Here is a 26,489-nt window from a genome sequence, read left to right as displayed (position 1 = left end):
TGTTACTGGGCAGTGGAGGGTGGGAGGAGACACTGAGGAAAGCCCCATTAGGTAGGACAGTTTCGGCTGCTGTGAACGAAAACACTACACATTGAGGTCTTACCAAGAAGAGCTTCCTGTGAGAATCCCATTTACAGGGGATCCTGCCAATTCAGAGCTTGCTCCGTAGCTCCTTGGGGTAATTAATGACCCACATCCCCTCGACTCTCTGTTTTTGTCACGTTCAGGCTGTCAGCAGTGTCTTCCTCACTGACCCAAAAAGGCTGCCACAACCCCAAGCATTACGGCCTCACACACGAATACCCACAAGTCAATTGGAAAAGTGCCTTTCCTAGAACCCTTCCTAGAAGCCCCGCCCAGTCTTCCCCTCAAGTACTACTGAGCAGAACTGGGTGCCGTACTAATTAGGAGGGACCCAGGGAAAGCAAGTACCAGGCATTTCTAGTTTTCAGCTTAAGAGAAGACTAGGCTGAGGGTGTGGGAGGCTGTGATGGACTGTATGGTAGGAAATCAACAACAGATTCCAAGTTGAAACCCATTTGTGCCAACATTGCTGTCACATATTCATATTGTCTACACCATCACTCCCAAAATAATCTCCTCAAATCAATTCTTTTGTTTCATATCAATACATTTACACAGGTAGGAAACTTTACATTCCAACATAAATGCAAAGCCACTATAAAATATGTTTTTCTGATTCACACTGAATAAGTTGTGAATTATTAAAATGAAAATTACTTGCCCATTTTACCTACATGCACCTTTTTTCACAATAGCATGAAGTCCCTGCCCATCATTCTCCAGGCCTGGACTACAAAGGTAAAGATATTTAGCAAAAAGACAGTGAGAGAACCGGCTGGATTACTGTCAAAACATGAGTCCCCTCACTAAAGGGACCATCACATGCCTTGGAATGACAACATCCCCGATGATGTATCTGGGGGTGCTCACTCACATTTACCCAAAAGAACAACAGGAATATGGAGAGAGAGAGAGAGAGAGAGAGAGAGAAAGAGATAGTAACCGGCGTCCATTACTTACATCTGAGGCTGGGCCCTTGTCAGCACCGGGGCAGGAGAAGGTGACAAACTCATGGCACCGCTTGTGCACTACAAAGCAGCAAACTGCAAGAGAAAACCAGGGAAGGAGGAGGGCAGGGAGGAAGGTGGCGGGAAGGGATGGAGAGAAAAGGAAGAACAGATGGTTAAACATGGACTTCAGCAAAGATAAAGGCATTATTCCAACACACACTGCAACGCCAGCCCCTGCCCCCAGTTCTCCGTTGAAGCCAGAGTCCCGAGTACATCAGTGTTGTATCTCACACAGGAGGCAAACTTCTCAAGTTAATCAGAGTTCAGAAGATCACATATGTTCCAAGGACGCTCCAGTGCCTGGTTTTTCCATTAGTTTGGGAACAAAATGTCATTTCTTAGATCAGGCACCAGATGAAACAGTAGGCTTGTGTTTAGGTTCACAACGCACAGAAACTATGTATCTTTAAATACTAGCATCACATGTAGACAGAGGGATTCATGACAGAACAGGCACGGCAGACACGTGTGTCCCTGTCTTATGAAGAACAAAGCCATGGAGGAGGGCAGGGGGACAAGTTTCGGAAACAGGCTGGCACGTTCACACAGTGACCTTCACAGCCTGCAGCCAAGGACACAACGGTCTTCCTCCAATACCTATTATGAAAAATTAGGCATGTCTCTCAGGAATTCTGAACCAAAACATGTTTACCTTTTAGTTCCATTTCCCAGAAACTTTTTTTGAAGCACCCTCACAGACATATCAGTGAATCTGCCTGAGTTCAACAAAGCTGTGACATGACTCCACTATGTGGAGACCGGGCTAGGCAGAGCATACATACAACCCGAGACCGGCTTTTTGCATTCACATTCTGTATTACAGTCCTGCTGTTCTAATATGTTTCTACCACCGCTACACTGGCTTTTTGGAGTATGGCACTACATTGTAAGACCACCACTCCGAACCTTTCGAAAGTATGTGATCCATAAGTAAATAGAATTGGAAACCTTAAGGCTACCTCTGGTGATTCAATTGAGGCAATTTGCAGCAGCTGCTGCTAACATCACGGAACGATACCTCCTGCCTGCCTCGCAGGGCTCGCACCTCTACCTAGGAAGTACCCCTGCCAAGCAGTCAAACCTGAATTGGAACAATTATCTCAATGCAGCCATAAATTTGCAGACAGTATAAGGGACAGAGGAACACATTAAAGGACGCCATAAAAAGGCAATCAGCAATACCTACTGCTCCCCCCCCCCCACACACACACACATGCACAGAGAGAGAGAGAGGGAATGTGGAAAACCACACGTACAGCTTCTGCAAAACTCAACTGCAAGAAGGGATAGAAGTGGAAGGAGAAAATAAGGGAAAACATACACTCAAAGAGACTCAAGAAAATAGCAATTAAATGCTTGGATCCTGATTTGCATAAGCCAAGAGTTTAAAGAAATTATGAGGCAATCAGAGAAACAAATACACTTACTGACTTTCTGACGATAGCAGGGAAGAGTTGGTATTGCTATTAGGGAATGAAAACGCTTTGGTGAGGAAGAGTACTGTGGTTATTTTTATTATAGAAGTATTATCTTTGAGGGTATACTTTAACATCTTTACGACTAAAACATTTCAATTAAAAATAATTCAGTATGCTGGGGATGGTTAGAGTGAAAACAATAGATCACGATGGGTCATCAGTAGGTATGAATCAGAAGCAGAGAGAGACAGGGAGAACCCAAGTTGTAAGAAATAGAAGGAGAGGGAGAATAAAAATTGAAATGTCCTGGATCCTATTTCCTTAAGAGACTACAGCTCCTGAAAACTGCAGCTAGAACACTTGAAATTCAAAAGTATGTTTTCATGATTAAAAATATAGCTAAGAATAAAGTGCTATATGTAATTTTCAAACCACTCCAAGAAGAAAACTGGACAAAGAAAACTTACTCGAGTTACACTTTAAAAAGTCTTCCTCATGCCCCAAGTTTATAAAAATACTAGTATCGATGTTTTACGTGGTGTCATTCCCACTCTTCCTGTAAGTTTTATTCATTTACATTTTTGAAAGGCAGAATGAAAGAAAAGAGAGCAGAAGATCTTCCACCCTCTAGCTCATCCCCCAAACGCCTACACTAGCTACAGATGGATCAGGATGAAGCCAGGAGCCCAGAACTCCAGCCAGGTCTCCCACCCCAGGTTTTAGGGACCCCAGTACTTCAGTCACCATCTGCTGCCTCTCAGGGTCACATTACCAAAGCCCTGGATTTAAAGCAGTGGCATGACTCAATTCCAGGCACTGGCATTTGGGAATGTGGGAGCTCAACGTGCCCTGCCACAGTGCCAGGCCCCATCGTTTTCACTTGAAAGTCTCTAACCCATCTGTAAATTCTTGGAATTGAAGGTGAAATGGGGAAATTCCACTTGCCACTTTTTTTTCCAAATAGGTAGCCAATTGTCCCAGCATCTTTCACTGAATAGCCCATCCCTTCCCCACTGATTTCAAATGCCAACTTTATTATGTGTTCAATAATTACATACACTGGGGTCTTGTCTTTAGGCCTTCTGCACTGTTCCACTGAGCTGCCTTGTAGTATGGCAATGTGGGTTTTAATTATAGTGACTTTATAATATGCTATATCCCAGCAGCATGATTTGTCTCTCATTTTCCTTATTTTCAACATTTTCTTGGCTATTACCATATGTTTGTTCTTCCAAGTGAACTTCAAAATCAGTTTACAGAAGACTTTTAAAATACCAATGGAATTTCTATCAGCATTGTGTTTAGTCAATTCTTGCCTTCCAAAAAAATAATAAATTCAGAATTACTGCCACTTTCACAACCATGAGTCTTTTCATCAGCAATTGACTGTGCCTTTATTAAAACCTTCTCTTATATCTACTGATGGAATCATTTTCTTCATATAGGTTCTACACCTTTCTTATTTAATCACACCTGAGGGACTCCATTTGCATGTGACTGATATTTGGCATTTTCCCACAACTTTCCACCTACTCACAGTTTACAAATAAGAAAGCAGTAACTATTATGTGTATTTGTTTTTGTAATCATTTTCAAAACTCAACAGAATTTTATGGGTTTTCTGTTGTTTTTGCTTAATTTCACAGATGGAGAACCTCAGGAATAAAATTAGCCTCAAAAAAACAGTATTTCTCTTTTCTCGTAAACATACCTCTTTGTTCTTCTCACATTTCTGTAACTAGAATTTCCATACAACAAGGAGTTTCAGGGAAGATACCACCAGGTTTCTCTCTTTCTCATTCTCTACATTTTAACCACAGAAAAGCTACCCAACTCTTCTCAAAGCAACTTTTGGAATTTATTTCCAAAATTTTTCCAAACATTCGTGATGTATTTAAACTACACCATCTTATCTTGGGCTGACGTTAATCTTGTCTCATTTGTGACAGCACTTCATATTGTCGTGTTTGGGGAATCCCTCTTTTTATTTATTCCAGAGGTCTTTTCTTGTTCACATTATTTTGTTATTTTATCAAGAAGATCACAGATGTAGTTATCAACTCTAATGGAGTCTATTCAACTTCATTAAGAAGTTGCCATTTTTATTTTTTGGTCTCATGTTTTTGTATCACACATGGGTCAGGAATAAGAGTTCTAGAATCAGATGGCCATATGTGGATTCTCATCCAATATTCCACAAGACAAGGCACATGAGCTGGTCACCCTGTCAGTTTCTTCTATGAAAAGTGGCGATAATGATAATAATACGCTTCTATCGCAGGGTAACACCATGCTCAGATGTGTGCCCACACATCAGGAGAACCCTCAAGTCCGCTGCTATCCTTTACTGTTCTTTCCAAAGCTTCTTAAGTTGACCGTACAGTCGTTTATTCCCATACCTTTTCATTAAAAATTTAAAGAGTTTCAGGCTAAACACCTTTCCATTGGAGACAGCTTTGGCTGAATCCTATGTTCTGTATTTAGTGCACTGCTGCCTTCAAGTTTCTAAGTGGTCAGTTATCACGGTTTTAATATGTTCTTTGGCTCACAACTATTTAGGAAAGCTTTCCTTCCCTTTCAAGTAGCTATTTTAGAAAAGGCTCTTTCTTCTAAAGATCCAGAACATCAGTTGTGGTTTCAGTTCCTTCCTACATGACGAGAAGATGAAGGCTCATCTCTAGTTCCCTCTTGTCTATCATGACTACTGACACGCAACTGAGAGGTATTTGGTGGACAAATGAACAAAGGAGTTATTAGCAGTCCTAAAGAAAGAAGTAAACACAGCCAGTTGCACTGCAGACACGGCTTCTGGCTGGTCCTTTCATGCTCAGAGGTGGGCGTCTACCACGCAGGAGGTCTATTTACGCATCCTTCCCATGAGCCCAAGCAATAACTAACCCAGCCATGTTGAGAAGGAATCAATATCCTGAGCGGCTTGATTATTCGCCAGCGTCCCCTGCAGCAGCCAGGAGCGGCCTTCAGAAAGCTGAATAAAATCTGGCACAGGTAATTCCTCCACACAGCAGTGTTGCTGGAAAGTTGTGCAAATCAAATTTCTCAGGAACTAAAACACTTGAAAGAAAGTAGTAGGGCAGGCTATTTTAAGAAAACAAACGAAAACCTTTTGTGCTACAAATAAACACCCCCTCATTTCTGTTTGGCAAAATTCAGGGCAAGACCAGCTTTTCTGAAAGAAGAGGCAGCATTTACTGAGCTGCTAAAAAAAATGCACTGGGTTCTACTTTCAACCATGTAAGAGCCAAGAAGGCTTCAAGGATTATTCAATAACTCCCTGACCTGCAGAAGGTGGAAGCCCGTAGGTCACAGGTGTTTAGATTAAAATAACCAGGGGCCAGCTAAATTATGGAAATGTCCAAGGGCCATGGAAAGGAAGGAATACATGCATGGCATGTTTAAAAGGGAAAATTGTAGACGCCTTGGTACAGTGGTAATAGCAGGCTTAAACCTCTGCCTCCAGTAACAGCATCCCATATGGGCAACGATTCAAGTCCAGGCTGCTCCATTTCCAATCTAGATCCATGCTAATGTGCCTGGGAAAACAGCAAAGGATGGTCCAAGACCTTCAGCCCCTGCACCCACATGATAGACCCAGAAGAAGCTCCCAGCTCCCATTTTAGATCAGCTCAGCTGGCATCATTGAGGCTATTTGGAGACTGAACCAGAGGATGGAACATCTCTCTCTCTTTTTATTTCTCTCTGTCTCTCTCTCCCCCTTCCCTGTCTCTCCTTCTATTTGCAAAAATGTCCTTCAAATTAAAAACAAGGAGGAGGAATTGCTATGCCCCTCCACTTATACACATCTCTCCCTTATTCACACACAAAATCCTGGTACAGAAAGTGCCTACACCCCCAGCACCAAAAACACCCGTTCCTTAATCTCAGGAACCTGTGACTCTTCATCTTGCCACCTGTGAGTGGAAGCACATGAACAAAGTTATTGCACCTGAGTCTAGACTGGGACTCATAAAAGCACCCACTCTTTCTACGGCTCTGGTGAAGTTCAAATGGGAAAAAAAGAGCCTGACAAAAGGGGGCACTTGGGTTGAACCCACTAGCAGGCTCATTTTACTCTGCATTGACTGGCGACGGTCACTCTTTTCTCCTAGGTCAAAGCTGAACTTGAATACAGTGATGTGTACTCACTCTGCTGGATGCCCACAATGAAGGAAGGGTTTCCCCAGGCTCTTTTCAGAGCCCTCCGCAGGACAAAAGGCAGAAAGGTTTGGTCACCATTAACAAGCAACACCTGCTCTCACGGGCATTAAGAGGATTGTCTCCAGGGGCACTGCAAAGGGTTCTCATGCCCACGAGCTAACCTGACCTTCTTCCTGGTTCTGGGAGGAAAATGTAATGCTCCTGTTGTCCACAGCAAGGCTGATGTTCCGAGAAGGATGCCTTGTCCAGAGCTCACATTTGAAACCGAATTTGTCTTTTGCTGGAGCCTACACTCTCCTGCCCTGTTTGCCATTCATCTCATTGCGTCCAGAAGAACCCACTGTGCTCCTCACCCCCATTCGGTCAGTGGCTAAATCCCACTGGTTCTGCCTTCACAACATCTTTCACACCTGACCCTCCTGTGCAGTCCCTGCTGACTCCACCCTAATTTCCCTCTGCAACTCAGGAGCTGCTATTTTGCCATCAGCCCTGAACAGATCATCTTACCCAGGGACTGATCAGCCAGCCTTGACATCTTGCTAGGAGCCAAGGTTTCCCTAATGGTAAGGAAGATAACCCAGCAGTGTGAAGTAATTGTGATGATACCTAAACGTGGTGCCCTACGTGAAGACAGGCAGCAGGCAACAGCCTGATGCGCCTTCCGCTTCAAGGACAGAGGGGGTCATGGCACAAGCCCTGCAGCCAAGGTGCCTCACTTCCGCCCCAGGTGTCCCTCCTAAAGAGTTATTTAAGCTGGACTAAGTCCGCTGGCTTTGCTGAGTCTGCTTCATTGTCTATCAAATAAGGACAATACTTGCACGCAGTCCCCCACCCCCGCCGCCCCACCAAGCTGTTAGAAGAACTCAGTGAGTTTATCTTAGCACATTGTGTGGACGCAGCGAGTGCCAACAGATGCTTAATTTTTCCAATGTTCTTCCAATCCCTTCCTCCCACCCCAGGCAGCCTATACACACCTGAAAACTTTCTCCCCTGAAAATCCAGCTTTATTACTATTTCAGCACTCTAATACATTCGCCTTTTGCCTAAATCTGTATTTTTCAGTGCAGCAGCCTCTGGCCACATAGACCTATGTCAATGTCAACTAAGTACAATTTAGCATCCAAGGATGGGTAGGTAGCTGACATAGTGGTTAATATGCTGCATGTGATACCTGCCTCTCAGAGTACCTGGATTCAAGTCCCCACTCTGCTAGCATGATCCTGGGAGGCTCAGGTGATGCCTCAGGCCTGGGACCCCTGACAGCCACATGGGGACCCGGATTAAGTTCCAGCTTACTGGCTTCCACTGTTGTAGGCCTTTAATGAACCACTGGATGGAAGATGTCTCTCTTTCTCCTTAGTGTGTATCATTTTACCTTTCAGATACAAAATAAAGAAATAAAAACTTTTAAAATATCAAATCCATTTGCTAATTCAATTAGCTCCATTTTAAGTGCCTAACAGACACATTTAGCTAAAGGTTGCCATAATGGACAGTGCAACTATAATACTTCTACATCACTAGAAAGAGCTATACTGGACAGCAACGGTCTAAAGTATTGAAATTTTTAGCTTGACATCCATCTGCAACATAACTGCCATTTAACTTCACTCTCATCTGCTGTCACTCAGCTGGCCCACCCTCCAACCAGAGTGTATGACAATCCTTTGCTATGATATTGTTTCATAAATTTTGTGTGATACAAACTTGTCCCACGAAATCAATGCCAACAGCCCATTGCACATAGACTACACATGAAACTTAAGGCAGAAGAGCTTAGTTTGCCAGTTTGCAGGTTGACGGAGCATCACCTTCTGCTTGGAACCCTCAGGAGACATAATAGTTCCATCATCCTCCCTGCAGAACTCACATGTCTGAAGAGCCCAGGCTTTGCAACTAAGTGAAGCAACTCAGGCCTGGCACCACAGGGAAGGGATTCAATAGTCACTGGATGACCTGAAAGATACATGCCCTTCCAAGGGACCCTCAGCTCTAGCCTACAGCGGAGGTTATAGGTCCAGAGTTCTTAAAAGCTCTATACAAGCCATCCCAATATATCTGAGTGCCACCAGTGTACATGGTCTGTCTTAGTTTGTCATCCTGCCTGCGTATTTCTTCCTTAATGTGTCCTGAGCTACAATATCCTCTCAATCATACAGTGGGAAAAGGATTCCCCTCACAGATCAGAGTTACACTCCTAACACACTCCTGACTCTCTTCCAATTCTTCGGGACAATCCAAATGAATAAATATTGAATGAATCGATGAATGGGCTCTTTGGGCCACACCCACATTCCAAAATCTCTCATCACTGCTAACTAAGAAAGAAGGCAGCTGAGGCCACAGCTGGTGGGATGGTGTGCAGCCACCTGTGGGCGGCTGCCCCAACACAGAAGAGCTGTGGGCGTCCCAAAGGTCACTCCCAGCTCTGCTCAGCCAGCTTGGGGTTGGCAGGGAGAATCTCTTTTCAAAAGAGCAGAGCATGCTTATGACTTAAACACAGAACCATTCCCAAAGACAGCACGGCCGAACACCACAGCTCTGCTCTGTGGTTGGAGGGAAGCAGCTCCTGGTATGTCCTAGAGATGACTTCTTTGGGTTGGCGCACACGCAGGAATGTACATGTAGATGCTAGCCAGCCCTCACTATCTGTAGGTTTCTTGTCCACAGATTCAGCCAACCAAAGAGGTTTTAGGAAAAAAGTTATGTCTGCACTGAACACATTTGACCATTTATTTCCTGCTGTTATGCTCCAAACACCACAATATAACCAACACATGGCATTTGTAGTGCACTGGCATCGTTAAGTCACCTAGAAATGATTTAAGGGATACAGGAGGTGCTGCATAGTTATACGTGAAAACCGCACCATTTAAGATAGAGGAACTTGAGCCTACACAGTTTTCCACACCTATAGGGAACCCTGAAACCAAACCTCACCCCCCACGCAGAGGAATGGCTATATATAGACTGAGATATTCCCTTTTTCTCTCTTCCCTTTTTCTTTTATCAGTGTCCCTTTTGTTTTATGCTCACAATACAATTCCACACAACTGTTTCTTTGCCATTGTGCCCTCCTGTGACCTCGGAAGGTGACTTTTTATAAGTACTGAAGGCCTGGGAATACAGTGAGGACCAGGCAGACACGGCCTGCGTCTGGAAAGCTCCTCAGCTGATTCACTCAAACTGGGAGAGTTGAGCATTGCTCCCTGAACAGCACATAAGGCTTGCTTTCTCCCCAAAGGAGGAATCAGGGGTTGGGGGGAAGTAGGGAGCGTTCCACCTCAATCTGTTGAAACACCACCTTCTTTTTCCACAACTGTGTCTTATTCGATCCAAGGAGTGAGTGACCTTCGATTTCCCAAATCTTACAGCAAAATCTTAATGATGTTGACTTCCCCCGTGAGAGAGGAGAGTAGTAAACTTTATCTGCTTATCAACAGCCAAGCATTCGGTGGCAGGGGAAGCAAAGCAAGAACCTTGCCAGGGTCAGCAACTGCAGAAAGACATGTCCTCATTTACAATGTTGCCCAATGAACTCAACTAGGCAAGATAAAGCAGTTGAGCCAACAAGAGGTCAAGAACAGGCCCCGGAAATGAACCCAGGAGAAGAAAGCCACTTCCCCATCACCTTCTGCTTTAACAGCTCCTGGGGCAGGCCACGCCCTCAGCAGGACATCCTGCTTGCTTGGATAACATTTGGAGACTGTTCTTGACCCTGTAGCCTTCCCATTTTGATAAGGTCTTGAAGATACTGGGTGGAGAACAGGACACATGGTTACAGCACAAAACATCACCATTCCTTCCTTACAAGCTTTAGCTAGATCCAGAGCCCTCAGACTCACAGAAGGCCTGGCCCCCAAAGCCAGACGGGGGGCATCACTTGTTTCTGCCTGGCCAGCACCCACCCCTTGTGCTCCCACTGGAGGGTTCACCCCTCTCTGACTCATAATTCCCCTGAGTCAATGACGGCAGCCCTCAGCTTCTGGCTCCAAGGGTGGACATGACACCTGGACCAGATCCAGGCTTGGGCACGCAACTCAAGCCACCCCCTGAAAATCAAGTTCAGGATTCCAGCTGGGATCACCAGAGAACAGGATTCACTTCCCAGCAGGGTGGCTGAACGTGCAGGGAGTAGGTCTGCATCTGTCATCTTCATCATGTGCGAATGAAGAAAACCCAGAAAAAAACAGAACCAAGAGGTGTCTATGGGCCACACAGGAGCGCCCGGAGCCAGCCATACCTGAAGAACCCTTTGACTTTTCCACTGAATCAAAAACCCTCTTTTCCTAAGCCAGCATGAACTGAGCTTTTCAGTTTTGTTTTGTTTCTTTTAATGGAAGTGTTCTGACTTCAAAACAAAGGTGAAAAGTTGGAGGGTGAGCAGTCTTTCATGCCTCCCTGTAAGTCAACTTTGTCTTACTTAGGAGCTTGGAATTCATAGCACTCCAATCAGTCCAAGTGAGCTGAGAGGAGGCAGTCAATTGAGGATGGCTGGGATACAGGGCTCCGCCTTTCCTTCAGCCCCTCCAGGTATCACAACCCTTCATGACGACAGCTGTCTCAGGAGTGACAAAACACAAGGACATGCGAGGTTTGGCAGGGCTCCTGGGACCACAGGAGGAGTCTATTCCTTGGCCTTCTTTTCAGTCGGTTCTTTTAGGATGGGTACAGCCACCCTGTCAACACGTGCCCCACCCTTGGTGGGGAAGAAGAAGCCACAAGGCCACACCCTTTCTCAACACTGACAATGGATCACCTCCACCAAATTGTGTCTCCGAAGCTAGGTGGCTTCAAGTACAAAGATAATTTCATAGTATTCCCAGGATACCCTTGCATTCGTAAGATAGAGAAAGCTCAGTCTCACCTTGAGCAGGTTTCACACAAGAAAAAAAAGGACAAAGTGGGGTGGTTAAGTAAATATTTTGCAAAGTAAATATTGCTGGGCAAATGGTGCCCTAAACCACTGAATTAGACAGGCCATGGAGATCACAGAGGGTAGGACATCTGTTGCCTTTACCTTCTTATGGTAACGTCAGGGCTGACCACCACCAGGGTATCACACTGCATATGCCCCACACTGAGTTCTCATTCTCATTTTCTGAGATGTACCTGCACCACTCACTCCCTCACAAACATCAATTGCATCCTGTCTAAACACACTTGTCACTCAGAACCAATCCTCCACAAGCAAAGAGCCACTGGCGGCGGTCTCCAAGACTTGCCATCTTCTTGCCTCCCATCATCCTTCAGCCCCAGGTTGAATATCATTTCCTGGAGGAGTCTTCCCTACCCCATGAATCTAGATTTAATCTGATTATGCTATGTTCCAATTTGATCTATCCCCTGTTAGCCACTTTATGATTTTCGTAATAATAAAGGAATAAAAGAGCTATCTACTTGGGCCCGGCGGCGTGGCCTAGCGGCTAACATCCTCACCTTGAACGCGCCGGGATCCCATATGGGTGCTGGTTCTAATCCCGGCAGCTCCACTTCCCATCCAGCTCCCTCCTTGTGGCCTGGGAAAGCAGTCGAGGACGGCCCAACGCCTTGGGACCCTGCATCCATGTGGGAGACCCGGAAGAAGTTCCAGGTTCCCGGCTTCGGATTGGCACAGCACCGGCCGTTGCGCTCACTTGGGGAGTGAAACCTTGATGGAAGATCTTCCTCTCTGTCTCTCCTCCTCTCTGTATATAAGACTTTGTAATAAAATAAATAAAATCTTTAAAAAATAAATAAATAAACAAATCTTTTTTTTTAAAAAAAAAAAAAGGGTTATCTACTCACAGAGTTGCTGGGATTAAATATGGCAACACACCGAAAACAATTACAGAGGTGGGTGGTTGGCATAGTGGTTAAGATGCCCACATCTCAGCTCAGAGACCTGGGCTCCAGCTTTCTACCCCAGAAGGAAGCAGTGACAATGGAAGTAAATGGGTTCCTGCTACCCAGGTGGGAGACCTAGCTGAATCTCTTCTTCCCAGCTTTGGCCACAGTCCAGCTCCAAACATTATGGGCCTTTAAAAAGTGAACCAGCAAATGGGAGTACCCCATCCTCCTCTCCCTCTCTCTCTTAAATAAAATCATTGTGCTTCCAAAGTTAGGTTTTGAAGACATTAACTGAAAAATGTACCTCAGCACAATAACTGGCCCTTGGCAAGTTCACTATCAACATTAGCTGTCGTTACTGTTGTGACTTTGGCTAGCAATAAGCATCCCTTTCCCTTCAATACTGTGAGCTACATTGAAGTAGATGAGCTATATACATTGGGTCCACTTCTGTCTCCTGAGTGTTGGCATACATCAGGAATACCATATTTAATTGGCTGATTGGTTGGAATTCAAAGCCAATTACCATTGATTAAATCTCCCATGTTCTCCCCAATATCTCCCCTTATCCAGACTAAATGTTTTCATTTCTTCCCAACATATTTTGGTATACAAATTAAAACCTTTTCACCATGAACTTAGATGCCTAAAGCACAAAAAAGCCACTGTAGACAGCTCCTCTTGGGGCCAGTATTGTGACGCAGCAGGATGAGCAGCTGCCAGCAACACCAGCATCCCAAACACATGCCACTTCAAGTCCCAGCTGCTTCACTTCTGATGCAGCGCCCTATTAAGGCACTTGGGAGAGAAGCGGAGATGACCCAAGTTCTTGCACCCTGCTGCTATCCATGTGGGAGATTCGAATGGAGGTCTAGGCTTCTGGCTTTGGCTTGGCCCAGTCATGGCCATTGCAGCCATTTGCTGAGTGACCAAACAGGAGGAAGGTTTCTCTCTCTCTTTCTCTCTGGGTGTATATAACTCTACCTTTCACATTACAAATAAAATAAACAGTGACATTTAGGGAGAGAAATCTAAGTACAGGAAAAAGATAGAAACAAATCATATGACATGGTGACAATGGTTGGTTGTTTCTGGATCTAAGGACTTTGAGGGCCTTCTCCTTTGTATACGTCCATGTTTCCCTAATATTCCAAAATTGGGCAACAAATATAAATTTCCATATACCTTAGCTTCACAAGGCATATGTGGATATAAGAAAACAATCCATTTGAGATACATCGTTTCATGAATAAACAGCACACTATACTCCCATAATTCCCATCACTGCTGAAATACAGATCATGGACTTCACACCCCAACACTCCCTTGGCCCTTTTACAAACAGCCCCGTCCTCCCACTCAGCCCTTGGGAGTTGCTTTCTGCCATCACTGACTAGCAGAACCACACCACACCATCTCTTTGGCGTCTGCCATCTCTCACTGATAACAATGCCCCTGGAACCCATGCATGCACTTGTCAACATCAGCTCTCAGCTCATTTTTATTGCTGAGTAGTACTCCAGAACACAATTATCTCAACCTCTGTATTGATTGGTATCCTGGGAAGGTTTTTTTTTAATGGGGAGATGGGGTACCATAGCTAAAGCTGCTAATGGGCAGTTATTCCTGCATCTTCGTGTGGGTATATAATGTAACTCCTCTGGAATAAGTACCTAGGAGTGGAACTGCTGAATCATACAGTAATTTTGTAATTAAACTGGCACTGTCAAAATGGTTGCAACACTTGAGGGGTTTTTTTTGTTTTGTTTTCTTTTCTTTTAAATGATAGGGTTTTCTCATTCTTACTTTTTAATTTATTCATTTGGGAGGCAGAAAGACACGAAAAGAAATACAGGGAGAAAACACATCTGCTGGTTCACTTCTCAAATGCCAGCAACAGCCAGGGGTGGACCACACAGCAGCCAGATTTCCCACAAGGATGGGTAGGACCAACTGCTCGAGCCATCATTTGCTGTCTCCCAAGCAGTGTGTTAGAAGGAGGTTGCAACCAAAAGCAGAGCGAGGACTTGAACCCACACCCTCTGCTGTGGGACACAGCTTTCCCCACCAGTGTCTTAACTCTTACACCAAACATTTGCACCTAATAGATTTTTATGTCCATTGGGATTTTAACCTGGAATTCACCCTGGATGCACTAAGAAAGACACTAGCAATTACAGAAAACTGGCACAATTCCCTCCTAGGACTGAATGGCACAGCATAACAAGAGCCCAGAGAACACTGGAATTCTGCAAAAGGGACCATCAAGCAGGAGCTACCACTGCATGGGTTGGTTGGAAATGGTGAGGATGAGTTGAAGATGGGAATACCCAATGCTGTCTTTCCTCCTACCCTCTGCTTCCTTGCTAACATTTCCCAACGGTTTAACACAGACTCAAGTCAACCAACAAAGAAGCCCAGGAGATGCAGTGCACAAAGGGCTGCCTCCTGGAAAGACAAGCAGTACATGGCAGAGAAGGAAGGAGAAGAGCAGCAAATGGTGAGTAATCCACCCACCTCGCACCCACAGTGGAGGACAGAGGAGGGGCGGAGACAAGAGCTGCAATGCTTCAGAGGCCAGGACCTGGAAGTTAAGCCCCAACATGGGTCTTCAGTGACACTATGCTGTCACCACTACTGCTACTCCAACAACTATGGCAGCTGCTGCTCTTACAATTGCTACTACTAATAATATACTAAGGGCCAGTGCAGTGGCTCAACTGGCTAATCCTCTGCCTGCAAGCACAGTACCCCATATGGGCACCAGTTCATGTTCTGGCTATACCACTTCCCCATCCAATTCCCTGCTCATGGCCTATGAAGTCAGCAGAGGATGGCACAAAGCCTTGGGACCCTGTACCCATATGGAAGATGCAGAAGAAGTTCCTGGTTCCTAGCTTTGGATTGGCTCAGCATTAGTCATTGCAGGCACTTGGAGAACAAATCAGCAGACGGAAGGCCTTTCTCTCTGCCTCTCCTCCTCTCTCTGTAAATAAGTAAATCTAAAAAGAAAATAATGCTAGCAGTTCATACTTCATTGGCTGCTCACTATTTCCCAAGAACATGCTAAGCATTTATAGCATCTTTTCACGTAAGCTCACAACAACCACAGAAGGTAAATCTGTTACTTTTATGGACTCAGAGATGGAGCAGCCAGGTCTCAAATTCATCCCTTGTGGGGCCATGGACAAACCATTTCACGCCTTCATCCTCCCCTCCTTACTATTGGGAAAATTTAACATTGTAAAGCGGTTCTGCAAGCAATTTTTTGGAGCTCCAAAGACTCTATAAACTCAATGATCTCTATAAACCCCAACCAGCTAGTAGGAAGCAAAAGAGGGAATGGAGCCCAGGTCTGTCTCCAAAGTCATACTCTGCCCTTCAGAGAGGAACAAAGCAAGAAAATAAATGCACACACGATGACAGGACTGGAAGCAGGCATTAACCTAGCCCAAACATCTCTGTCCCCCATGTCGTAGTACCTAGGTGTGCTTTCTCCCTCCAGCTTCCTGTCAAGGCAGACCCTTGGAGGCAGCAGAGAGGGCCCAAGTCTTTGGGGGCCTTGCCACCTTACACGACAGACCTGCATTGTGCGCCCCCGTTCCTGGCGTTTCAGCTTACTCCAGTCCTGGCTGCTGCATGCCTTTGAGGAAAATAAACCAGTGAATGGCAGATCTCTCTCTCCTCTCAAATTTAATTTTTTTAAAGTTTTTTTCTTAAAAATGAAGGTTTGATGCTTTTGCCTTTAGATTCAGCTTCTTGCACAATTCAGTGTCTGGTGGCACCTTGGACTCAGGTGCAAGACTTTGGACCCGGACAGCCAGGACCAAGGCATTTGCCCTCACTGTCATCAGGACCTTCCACCTGTAGAACCTTGCATCTCAGAGCCCAAGGGCTGCTCTGTGGCATCCACACCCACACCCACACCCCCCGCACCCTGCTCTGGTCTTGCAGAGTGTGTGCCCATGCATGGGGGTGGGAGGGTGTTAAGACTCTTTGGTGCCTTCTTAGAGACATGATGTGAACCCGGAACACCTTCATCAATTTCTCAAGACATTGGCGAGGTCTAAATACAAACACACAATGCTGCCTGCAGCCCCCGAACTCGGCATTCTCATCACGTCTCCATCCCTGTCGCTCGTGCAACACTCATCCTCCATGCACTTTGAAATCTCTTTTGCTTTATACTCCACCCAAAGGTTCCAATTTTTTTTTCTGTACTGGCATTGACAGGCTGTAGAAAGGAACATGTGAGCCAACAGGACTCAAAAATAGCCTGGAACTTCTCTGAGAAGGGGCCCCATAGTGGGATGACAAGTAAACTCTTCTGTATCATAAAGCACTCAGTCCCCGGAGTCAGGCACAAGCCCACCCTTACACACACACACACACACAGCACCTATCAATCAACTTCCTGAAATACCATGCCTGTGGGAGGACAAGATGATAATGGCTTGATCAGTGGTGCTCCCGAAAAGCTGCTGGGATGGACTCCATCCAGTGGGGATTTTCCTACTGACAACAGGTCAGCTTGGCTTGGAGCTGACCCCTGATGTCCGCAGCCATAATGACATTAAGATTGATGCTGCTGCTGGCGGCGGCAGCAACCTCCAGCCTCAATCGATCACCTACCATGTGCCAGCCACTGTCCCAAGCCCTGGACATGAACAAACGCCTTTTAATCCTCCTAATTCTGGAATTCCATTTTACAGACTTCTATGTTACAGATGACGAAAATAAGGCAAGAGAAGTTCATCACTGTGACAGTGACAATCAGAACTGAAACCCAGGCTGTCTTCAAAGTCTTTGCTCTCAAATATTGCATCTCCACCTGCTACTTCCCGCAAAAGAGGCAGCCACCCCAGCTCCCCAACCCAGGAGAGGTGGAAGTCTCTTGATAGTGAAACTGTGAGGAGAGACAACACACAGAAACCTTTTCTCCCGACCCTCCGATCCCAGAGACAATGCAAAATCCACACCAAGTGTCAGCACTTATGAAAATTACTATCTGCCCTCCTGGATCCTCTTGGCATATGCTGTGATGTCAGCCTTGGGAGGCTGACCCCCTTCAGAATGAATTACCTAGTCCCCACCTCCGTCCGCCCTGCCCTGCCTTGCCTTGCCACCTGTGGCTGGGAGGAGAAGGCAGCTTAAGAGGAGGAGAGGGGCTGGGGTATGTATTTCTCCTCTTCCTCCATGCCTGGGTACCACCATGTGGGAAGCAGCTGCAAGCCTCGGGCTCCCTGCCCTCAGTTGGCCTCATGCTGTCGCCTCCACGGAAGTGGTCGTAGCTTGGCTGTGACAAGATCCTTAGTGCCCCACTATTTCTTACTTGCAAACATATCCTTGTCTACACTCCATAAATCACCGCTTCACAGGAAACTTCCTCTGTCGCGGCAGGAGGGGTTCCTCATGCTCACAGTGGAAGAACTGTCCACCATCATTGTTGACCACAGGAAGATAGGCAGGAACATCCCAACCCAGAGTCCCTCATCAAACCATACAGCTCCCCAACACCAACACCGTCCACAGAGCAGAGGGCACCAATTGAAGCCCAGGCCACAGCATCAATGAATCAAAGCAAGCATGTGAAATAGGGCAAGCAAATGGTAGGGATTTGGTTTGCATATAATCAAATGGTAAGACAAGCAACTTTTTTCACAACTTTTCCAGGTGTTTCAGCTCTCATCCTCCCAAAACCACCTGCATTTAAGAATTATTCTGGATAGCATTCTTAGTGTTTTGTCTCCTCAATCCCACCCCCCTCCTTTCCCACATAGACTTATAATTCACTTTTATACTTTTCAAAGATGCAGACAACAGAGATAATTAATTCGCTGGCTTCAAAGGCTGCTCCCAGACCGTTCGTTTTTTTTTCTCTACATCCTCATCACCATTGAAACAGGGCCCCCCTCCCGCACCCCACCTTCACCCAGTGTGTACAAGAAAGCTTTCCTGAACCCTCTGTCTGCTGTTTGGGGGCTGGGAACCCAGCCAAGGCTGCCATCCAAAAGGAAGAATGAAAAAAGGAATATTTGAACTCACTGCCTGCAGTGTGCGGCATAGCAGCGTCATCTGCTCTGTGGGCAGAGAAAAAAAAAAAACAGGAAACTTCCATGCGGGAGAAGGAGGAGGTGCCCCACGCCAACGCCCTTGAAATCAGACCAGCTGGCAGCCTGCGGGGAGGAGGGCGCTCCTCCCCAGGGTTCTGGAGGAGCCGCTTACAGCAGGGGCTGCAAACCGCACCGCACTTCACAACAACAGGCAACCAACGTCAATACCTGAGGCAAGAGAGTTCACTGCTGTAAGCACCCAGGCTTCTTGCTTCTTTCATTCCAGAAAAATCCGCAATATGATCAGCACGCCTATGCATATTCTTGCATGGTGACAAGTCCACTGTAAACTCAGGGGCAGGTACTGGGTTCAGGGTTTAAGACATAGCTTGGTACTCCTACATCCCACCTGCTACTTAGTGGTTGGTTAGAATCCTGTTTTTGATGTCAGCTTCTTGCTGATAGGTACCTTGGGAAGCAGCAGGTGATGGCTCAAGTATTTGGTTTCCTGCCACCCACATGGGAGACTTGGTTTGAGTTCTGGGCTCTTGGCTTCAGCACGGCCTCTCCCCGGATCCTGCAGGCATTTGGGGAAGTGAGCCAGCAAAGGGCAAAATCCGCATCCCCCCACCCCGTCTCTCCCTTTCCTTTCCAAATATAATTTAAATAAATAAATAAAAACGAGAATGAAAAAGCAAACCCGAAGAGGGCAGAGGATTTTGTCTGATTTGTTCATCACTATGTCTCCATGCTTGGCACCAGGCGCACGCATGATAAATCTATGATGACTGGATGAGCAATAATGCCTCCATTCACATGCCCTTGCCGCCTTCTCACAGCAATGCCCACCTGGTCAAAGTCACTCAAGTCCTTCCTAGATTTCTGCAAATGCAAGAGTTGGAGACTTTAAATTATAGTGATGGGTAGATAGATGGGCAGGACATTCACCCTGTTCCTCAGAAACAAAGGAGAGGAAATCTTAGCTTAGAGGGAGAATAATAATGGAAGTGAACTCTCAGAAAGCAGTCACTATGTGCCACCCTGCTCCAATTATTTTCCACATCACGGTTACTTTCATCTTTGAGTTTTAGTGGATTATTTCCATTTTTATTTGAAAGGTGGAGAGAGACAGATGGCAAAAGATCTTCCATCTACTGGTTCATATCCCAAATGCCTGCAATAGCCAGGGCTGGGCCAGGTCAAAGCCAGGAGCTTCCAGTTCAATCCAGGTCTCTCACCTGAATGGCACGGACTCAAGGACCCTGCTACCTCCTAGGGTGTGTAATAGCAGGAAAGTGGATCAGAGGCGGAACAGCCAGGACTCAAACCAGGCACTCTGAGATGGAATGTGGGCCATCCCAAGTGGCAACATAATTACAGTCCCGTCTTTGTCCCTTTAATCGGCATCACTGCTCTTGTACGGAAGAGGAAACTAAAGAACAGGGTCGCTTATCCAAGATCACACACCAGTAAAGGGCCCAGGCTGGACTCAGATCCAGGCAGCAGTCCCAGAACACACGAAAAAACAAACCTCGGAGCATGAAAAAGGGACCAAGTCCATGAAGTCCCTTTGGCCCTGGTGCTGGGAAACCCTAAGAGGCCACTGCCTGAGCAGGACATGGAAGCAGCTACGGACAGCCATAATGCATTGAGTCTTCGAGTTAAATTCAATGCAGTGTCGCTTAGAGCAGCCACCCACAGGAACTCAACTGAGAAGGTGCCACATAGGTTTGGCTTCACGTAGGCTCCATCCCCAGGGCTGATGATACCGTCAGACCCCTCCTAGTATTCCTCTAACTAATGTGTAAAATCACAGATGGTCATGACTCTAACCTCACAGGCAGAAGTGGCCGAAAGAGGGCGAGAGACAGATCACTCACATTCAAATTTGGCTGACCTAATTGGACAGCAGACTCAGGAGCAGAGCCGTGAGCTGCCAGGGCACCAGGTGCTTGGCTTAAACCCAGGAGCACCACAAAGCCACTAAAGCTGGAGGAGGTGGGAGAACAGAGCTGAACTGGGGTTGGGGAGAAAGGGCTCACTGGTTTTGCACATGTTCTGGCTGGGGACCACTGTATCCCTGTCTACAGAACAGTGTGTCACACACAGTAGGTGCTTTATGACTATACAATGAATGCATGAGTCACCTTGCCCCTATATTTTAGGCTTTGTATACTGGAAGCATAAAGGCAGCCACAAACAATGCAGAACCAAATAACCTGGATGTGTTCCAATAAGAGGTCGCCTACAGGGTCAGGGATCTGGCACAGCAGCCAAGGCACAGCCGCCTTCAGCTGGAACCCCAGCTCTGCATTCCCACAACTAGCATGCATGCTCCATCTGCTGCCTCGTTTTCCTGTCAAAGGGAGGCAGGGGTGGAGGAGGCAAGTTAAGAATTTAATCCAGGTCTCTCATGTGGGCAGCAGGAACTTAATTATTTAGACAGTCACTGCTGTTTTCCAGGGATTGCATTAACAGGAAGGTGAAGTCAGGATCGTACTCCAGCATTGGGATCATACTCCAATGCGGAATATAGGTGTCTTTTTAAAAAAAAGGAGGGGAAAGATTGATTTATTTTTATTGGAAAAGCAGATTTACAGAAAGAAGGAGAGAGAGAGAAAGAGAGCTTCCATCCACTGGTTTGCTCCCCCAAGCAGCCTTAACAGTTGGAACTGAGCTGATCCAAAGCCAGGAGCCAGGAGTTTCCTCCAGGTCTCCCATCCAAGTGCAGGGTCTCAAGGCCTTTGGGCCATCCTCCACTGCTTTCCCAGGCCATAAGCAGGGAGCTAGATGGGAAGTGGAACAGCAAGGACAAGAACCAGCGCCCCTGTGGGATCCCAGTGCTTGGAGGTGAAGGATTAGCCAATTGAGTTACTGTGCTGGGCCCATAGGTGTTTTAATCAGCTTCTTGGTCACCAAGTCAAACGGCACACCCCCTTAGAAGAACCTCTCCTTCCTCCTCTGTATAATGAGACTGATCAGACATTTTGATTTGCTCCTCACACTACGTATCTGTTCATGTCTCCTTTCATTACTTCACAAACAAGCCCTAATGTCTATTACATGCCAGGCACTGCCAGGACAAAAGAGTAAGTGATATAAACAAAGCTGATGAGCTCTTTGCCCTCATCCAAGTCACAGTGATGGAGCCCGAATCTCAGCTTTTCTATCTCCAGGATAGAGAGAATAATGCTTACTCTAACAGGCTGTATGGGCAGCTAAATGCAGAGCATTTCAGGTCAACTTTTAAAAACTAGCACTAAGCACTCAAAACTCATCAAGAGCCAAACAACGCTCCAGGTCAGAGGTCAGCAAACTTTCCCTGTCATGTCCTAATAAACCATCTGAGGTAGAGGCACTGAGTCCACCTAACCCCACGGCCATCGTAGCTAAGCAACACAGCGTGTTGTTGAGTGTCGGTGGTTTCCCCTCGTGATCACAGAGGGCAGGGGTGTGCTAGGAGGAACTGGGGCTGCCACCATTGCACAGAAGCATGAGAGGAGAGCTGGAAGGCTTCGAGATACCGTAAGTCTAGTTTCTACTGAATGCCTAACTGCTTTTCACCAGCATGAGTAAAATGAAAAATTCAACCCTAAATTGAACCATTGTAAGCTGGGGTCCCACCTATACTGAAGGCTTTGTCCGTCACACAATCTTTGTGGCAAGTTGGAAACACAAAAGTAGCCAGGGATGATGCAGAAACCAACAGGAATAGCTGTGTTCCCGTAAAAGCGTGGTCTGCATCTGGGTCAGGCATCTGGCCCAGCAGTTAAACCTAACATTTTCTACAGCAGAGTGTTGGGGTTCAATCCCTGACTCTGGCTGGCTCCAGCTTTCCGCTCATGTGCAGCCCTCGGAGGCAGCAGCGAGAGTTCAAGGGAGTCGCTGTTACCTACCTGGGAAAGCTAATGGAGTTCCCGGATCCTAAGTTTGACCCAGCCCTGCCCTAGTGGCAGTGGGAGCGTTCCTGTCTTGCTGCCCCTCTACCTTTTGAATAAATGAACAAAACCATTAACTAACAAAGTTAGTAAACTCATGGGCCGTGGTTAACCAACTCCAGACCAAGGTCACCCGGTATGGCAGAATGCTCTGCAGTGACAGCGTTTGCATCTTCACTGTCCATTAAAGTTGTCACCAGCCCACAAGGCTACGGAGAGCATAAAATGTCAGCATCAGGGCCAGCACTGTGGTACAGTGAGTTAGGCTGCCACTTGGGAAGCTGGCAGATCCAGGTGCAGTTAATCCTTGGCTCCTGGCTTTGGCCTGACCCAGTCCTGGTTATCACGGTCATTTGGGGAGTGAAATCAACGGATGGAAGATCTCCAGCTGTCTGTCTCTCTCTGGAACTCTGCCTTCAAACAAAGAATAAATGTCACTGCTAAGACCGAAAAATGGACATTTCTTTTTATTCAACTTCAACTGAATTTTGAAGTTAAACGGCCACACATGCCTAGTAGCCACCGTGTTGGAAAGTGCAGAAATAGCTGGGCCTCTGAGTGTACAAGGCGTACTGTTAGTGGTCCACATCCAAGGAACTGGAACAAACACTGTCATTTATCCAAGAGTACTTCCCCCAAAAAAATCACAAGAAAAAGGAATTAAAAGATAGACTTATTTTAGCCAAAAAAAATTTTTTTTATATCCATACCTACCCAGTTGATTTTAAAAATGACTATGTAAATATATATTTAAAAATATATACACGTGTGCGTGGATTTCAAAACTTTTTGGATCCAAATAAGTTCATTTTTAACTCCATGTTCCAGGAATTCTCTGTAGCATCCTTTGTAATGATGGTGATTGTAATGATGGCAGCACTCTAACACAGCATCTGAGGATGACCCATCTCCATGAGTGGCGAGAGAGAGGAACAAATAGGAATCCATGGTCATGCAGAGATCAATAGCCATTCACACAGACCAAATTCTAGTTGGATCAAACAAGCAGACGTCCTCATCCACAGGAGAGGCCTTTGGCACCCATCTGCAGCTGCCCACGTCCCTCAGAGCGGGTACCGATCATTCCAGTCCTGAGTGATGTACATCACACTCATCATCATTCCTCAGTGGAGGAAGCATCAAAGCCTTTATGAGCTTCTTTGCCATGTTCCAAACGCAAGTTTCGAGTGTACCAAGAGCCTGCCAGGCCTCAACATCCGTCCCTAGCCAACAACGAGAGTGACCACTTGTGGAGAGCAAGCAGAAAGCTTCAGTTAGATGTCTAAGCATCCACAGGGCTCCACATCCCTTCCTAGAGACAATGTCATCAACTCCATTTTAGAGATGAGAAAATTGAGACTTGGAGAACTGTAGGAACTTGCCTACAGCCTCACAGGTCACGAGAGGCAGAGTCTGAATTGAAAACACTCATGGGTCAGCCACCCACACCAGCTGTGGGTCAAAAGTCTGGGCTCTGGCAGACAGGGTGGTGGTAAAATCACGGATACGGTCCTGTCCCTTTCCAGGGAGACAGATGACAGACATACAGGGCACTGGTGTCACAGTCAGCAGCACCCAAGACAGCAGGTTACAAAAGAGCTCAGGGAAAAAGTATCAAACCTCAGACCTGGCAGAGAAGGGCGGTCTGGATGGAGGACCCAAAGAAACCAACTATGGAGAGGGGCTGGCCGACCACAGCAGGTGTCAGAAAGAGTTCCCCAAGGAAGAAAACCCCTGACAAAGGTACATTCAGAAAAGCACAAAAGCAGCCCCGCCTTGGGCATGGAGTAGGGGTGCCCCAGGCAAAGGCAGAGAAAACAGGTAAAAAGCAACCCCGGGAGGGACATAATGAGTTGCAGTTCTGTGGGGGAGACCACCAGATGGAAATGCCTGAGGCTGAAGGGTGGGAGAGTGGAGACTCCAACCCAGAAGGGAAGTCAGGCCTGGAGTTAGGAGTTTTCAGAGTCCTGCCCTAGCAGGTGGGAGTGAAAATAATGCGATGATTCAGAGACCGACAAGTGCGGAGCACTGAGCTCAGCATGTCGGTGCCTGGACAGCTGGTGTTTTCGCCTGTGCACCCTCCTTTCTCTTGTATAGCAGCTTTTAGTTCTCACCCTCAAATCCTTGTGATTCTAAGGGTCCTAACTCTAAGCTGGGCTCCCCAGGTGGTCCTGAGCCCCCCAGCTTGGCTGGCGAGGGCACAGCATTGCCCTGGTCACTGTGACAGCGCGGTGGCTTAGGGATGTCCACCAAAGCACTCCCAAGCTCCATCCCCTGACAGATGAACTTAAACGTCCCACTTGGCCACTGTCACGTTAGGGAAATGCACACTCCCAAGAACCAAGCAATGCAGAGGAACTCAGGTCACCCTCAGCTTGCTGAAGGTCTTGATCACACTTTCCCCAGAACCAGGGGACCCCAAGATTCCCAATGCGTCAATTCCATGACATATTCTTTCTCTTTAACTGAAGCCAGTCTGAGTTGGATTCCCTGCTATTTCCAACTGAAGTATTGAGACACTAGAGGTGCCTAAAGAAATGTTTGAGGACCGGCGTGATAGCGTAGCGGCTAAAGTCCTCGCCTTGAACGCACCAGGATCCCACATGGGCGCCAGTTCTAATCCTGCCAGCTCCATTTCCCACCCAGCTCCCTGCCTGTGGCCTGGGAAAGCAGTCGAGGACAGCCCAAAGCCTTGAGACCTTGCACTCGCGTAGGAGACCTGGAGGAAGCTCCTGGTTTTTTAAAACTTCCTCTGTTTGGTTTCTGAGACCCCTAATGGGACATGGGATTCCCTTTCTGGTCCCAAAGGATACATGGCTTTTTTTATTCACAGGCTCAAACACTTCTTTTTTTTTTTTTAAGATTTATTTATTTTTACTGGAAAGGCAGATACACAAAGAGGAGGAGAGACAGAGATGAAGATCTTCCATCCAATGGTTCACTCCCCAAGTGACCACAACAGCCAGAGCTGAGCTTGATCCAAAGCAAGAAGCTTATTCTGAGTGTCCAACATAGATGCAGGGTCCCATGGCTTTGGGCTGTCCTTGACTGTTTTCCCAGGCCACAAGCTGGATGGGAGCTGGATGGGAAGTAGAGCAGCCAGAACACAAACTGGCACCCATATGGGATGCTAGCACATCCAAGATGAGGAGTTAGCCACTAGGCCATTGCGCTGGGCCCCCAGAACATGCATGTTTCATGAACTTTTTGCAGGTCTTCCTCCAGTATACACACAAGTGGTTTGATTGGGATGATTCTGGGGAAGTAGGAGGAGAGAGCAGAGCACACCCAGCAGGCTTTTTCAGGCACACATTCATTTTGGGTACGTGGAATTCAGCTCACTTTAGGAAGTAACTTCCAACACAAGCCTCAGAGGTGTTTCTTCTGAAACTACTCTGAGTCAGTGGTTGAAGGTTAACCCTGCGGAGTGTCACTCCAATTCCACAGCCTGTGCAGGTGGACACAAACATGTGCAGGTCCTGCCAGGGAAAGTCAGGCTGCAGTGCAATGCAGTGGAAGGGAGGGAGTCCAGAACAGCACGGGGCTTCACGTCTCTGCACCTCAGTGTGCACCTCTGTAAGATGGGAGACATCTAGAACTACTGGGAAGAGTCCATGAGGACAAACACATGTCACCCTTGAACCCGGCATTTGGAAGATGATGCTAAGGCACTAATAAGCATGTGCTGATCTCATGGTGACACTGGGGGAGAGATTTCTGCCCAAGGTTACAGAAAGCAGAACCAAGAAGGAAGTCACTACAAGGAACGCATACCGCTAATTTTGAGGCAGCACCAAGCCCAAGAAACTCCAGCTGGGTAAACAGATCATCACTAATATTCTATTTAAACAGCAGACGCGTCTGTGTCTATTTGTGGGCAAAAGTCCTCGATTTAGCAAGGAGGTTTTCCTGCGAGGAGGCGCTGCCTTGCCACCCATGCCTTTGTTAAGCATCAAAGTCACTCCCACTATCGGAAACAAA

The 26,489-nt window shown here is 46.6% G+C and overlaps 1 protein-coding gene across 2 annotated transcripts in view; it reads right to left on the bottom strand.

Moving 5' to 3' along the window:
- The window catches only part of PRKCB (protein kinase C beta), a 292,330-nt gene that overhangs the window by 158,612 nt on the left and 107,229 nt on the right, over positions 1 to 26,489 (bottom strand). For both annotated transcript variants that reach the window (XM_004586824.4, XM_004586823.4), the window contains exon 3: positions 1,045 to 1,127. In XM_004586824.4, coding sequence (XP_004586881.2) covers positions 1,045 to 1,127 — 83 coding nt within the window. The remainder of the gene's footprint in view (positions 1 to 1,044; positions 1,128 to 26,489) is intronic.

This window comes from Ochotona princeps, chromosome 24 (genome assembly GCF_030435755.1).
Source record: "Ochotona princeps isolate mOchPri1 chromosome 24, mOchPri1.hap1, whole genome shotgun sequence".
NCBI classification, from domain to species: Eukaryota; Metazoa; Chordata; class Mammalia; order Lagomorpha; family Ochotonidae; genus Ochotona; species Ochotona princeps.
The sequence above is the reverse complement of the archived record's forward strand: the minus strand, read 5'-3'. Positions and strand labels throughout refer to the sequence as shown.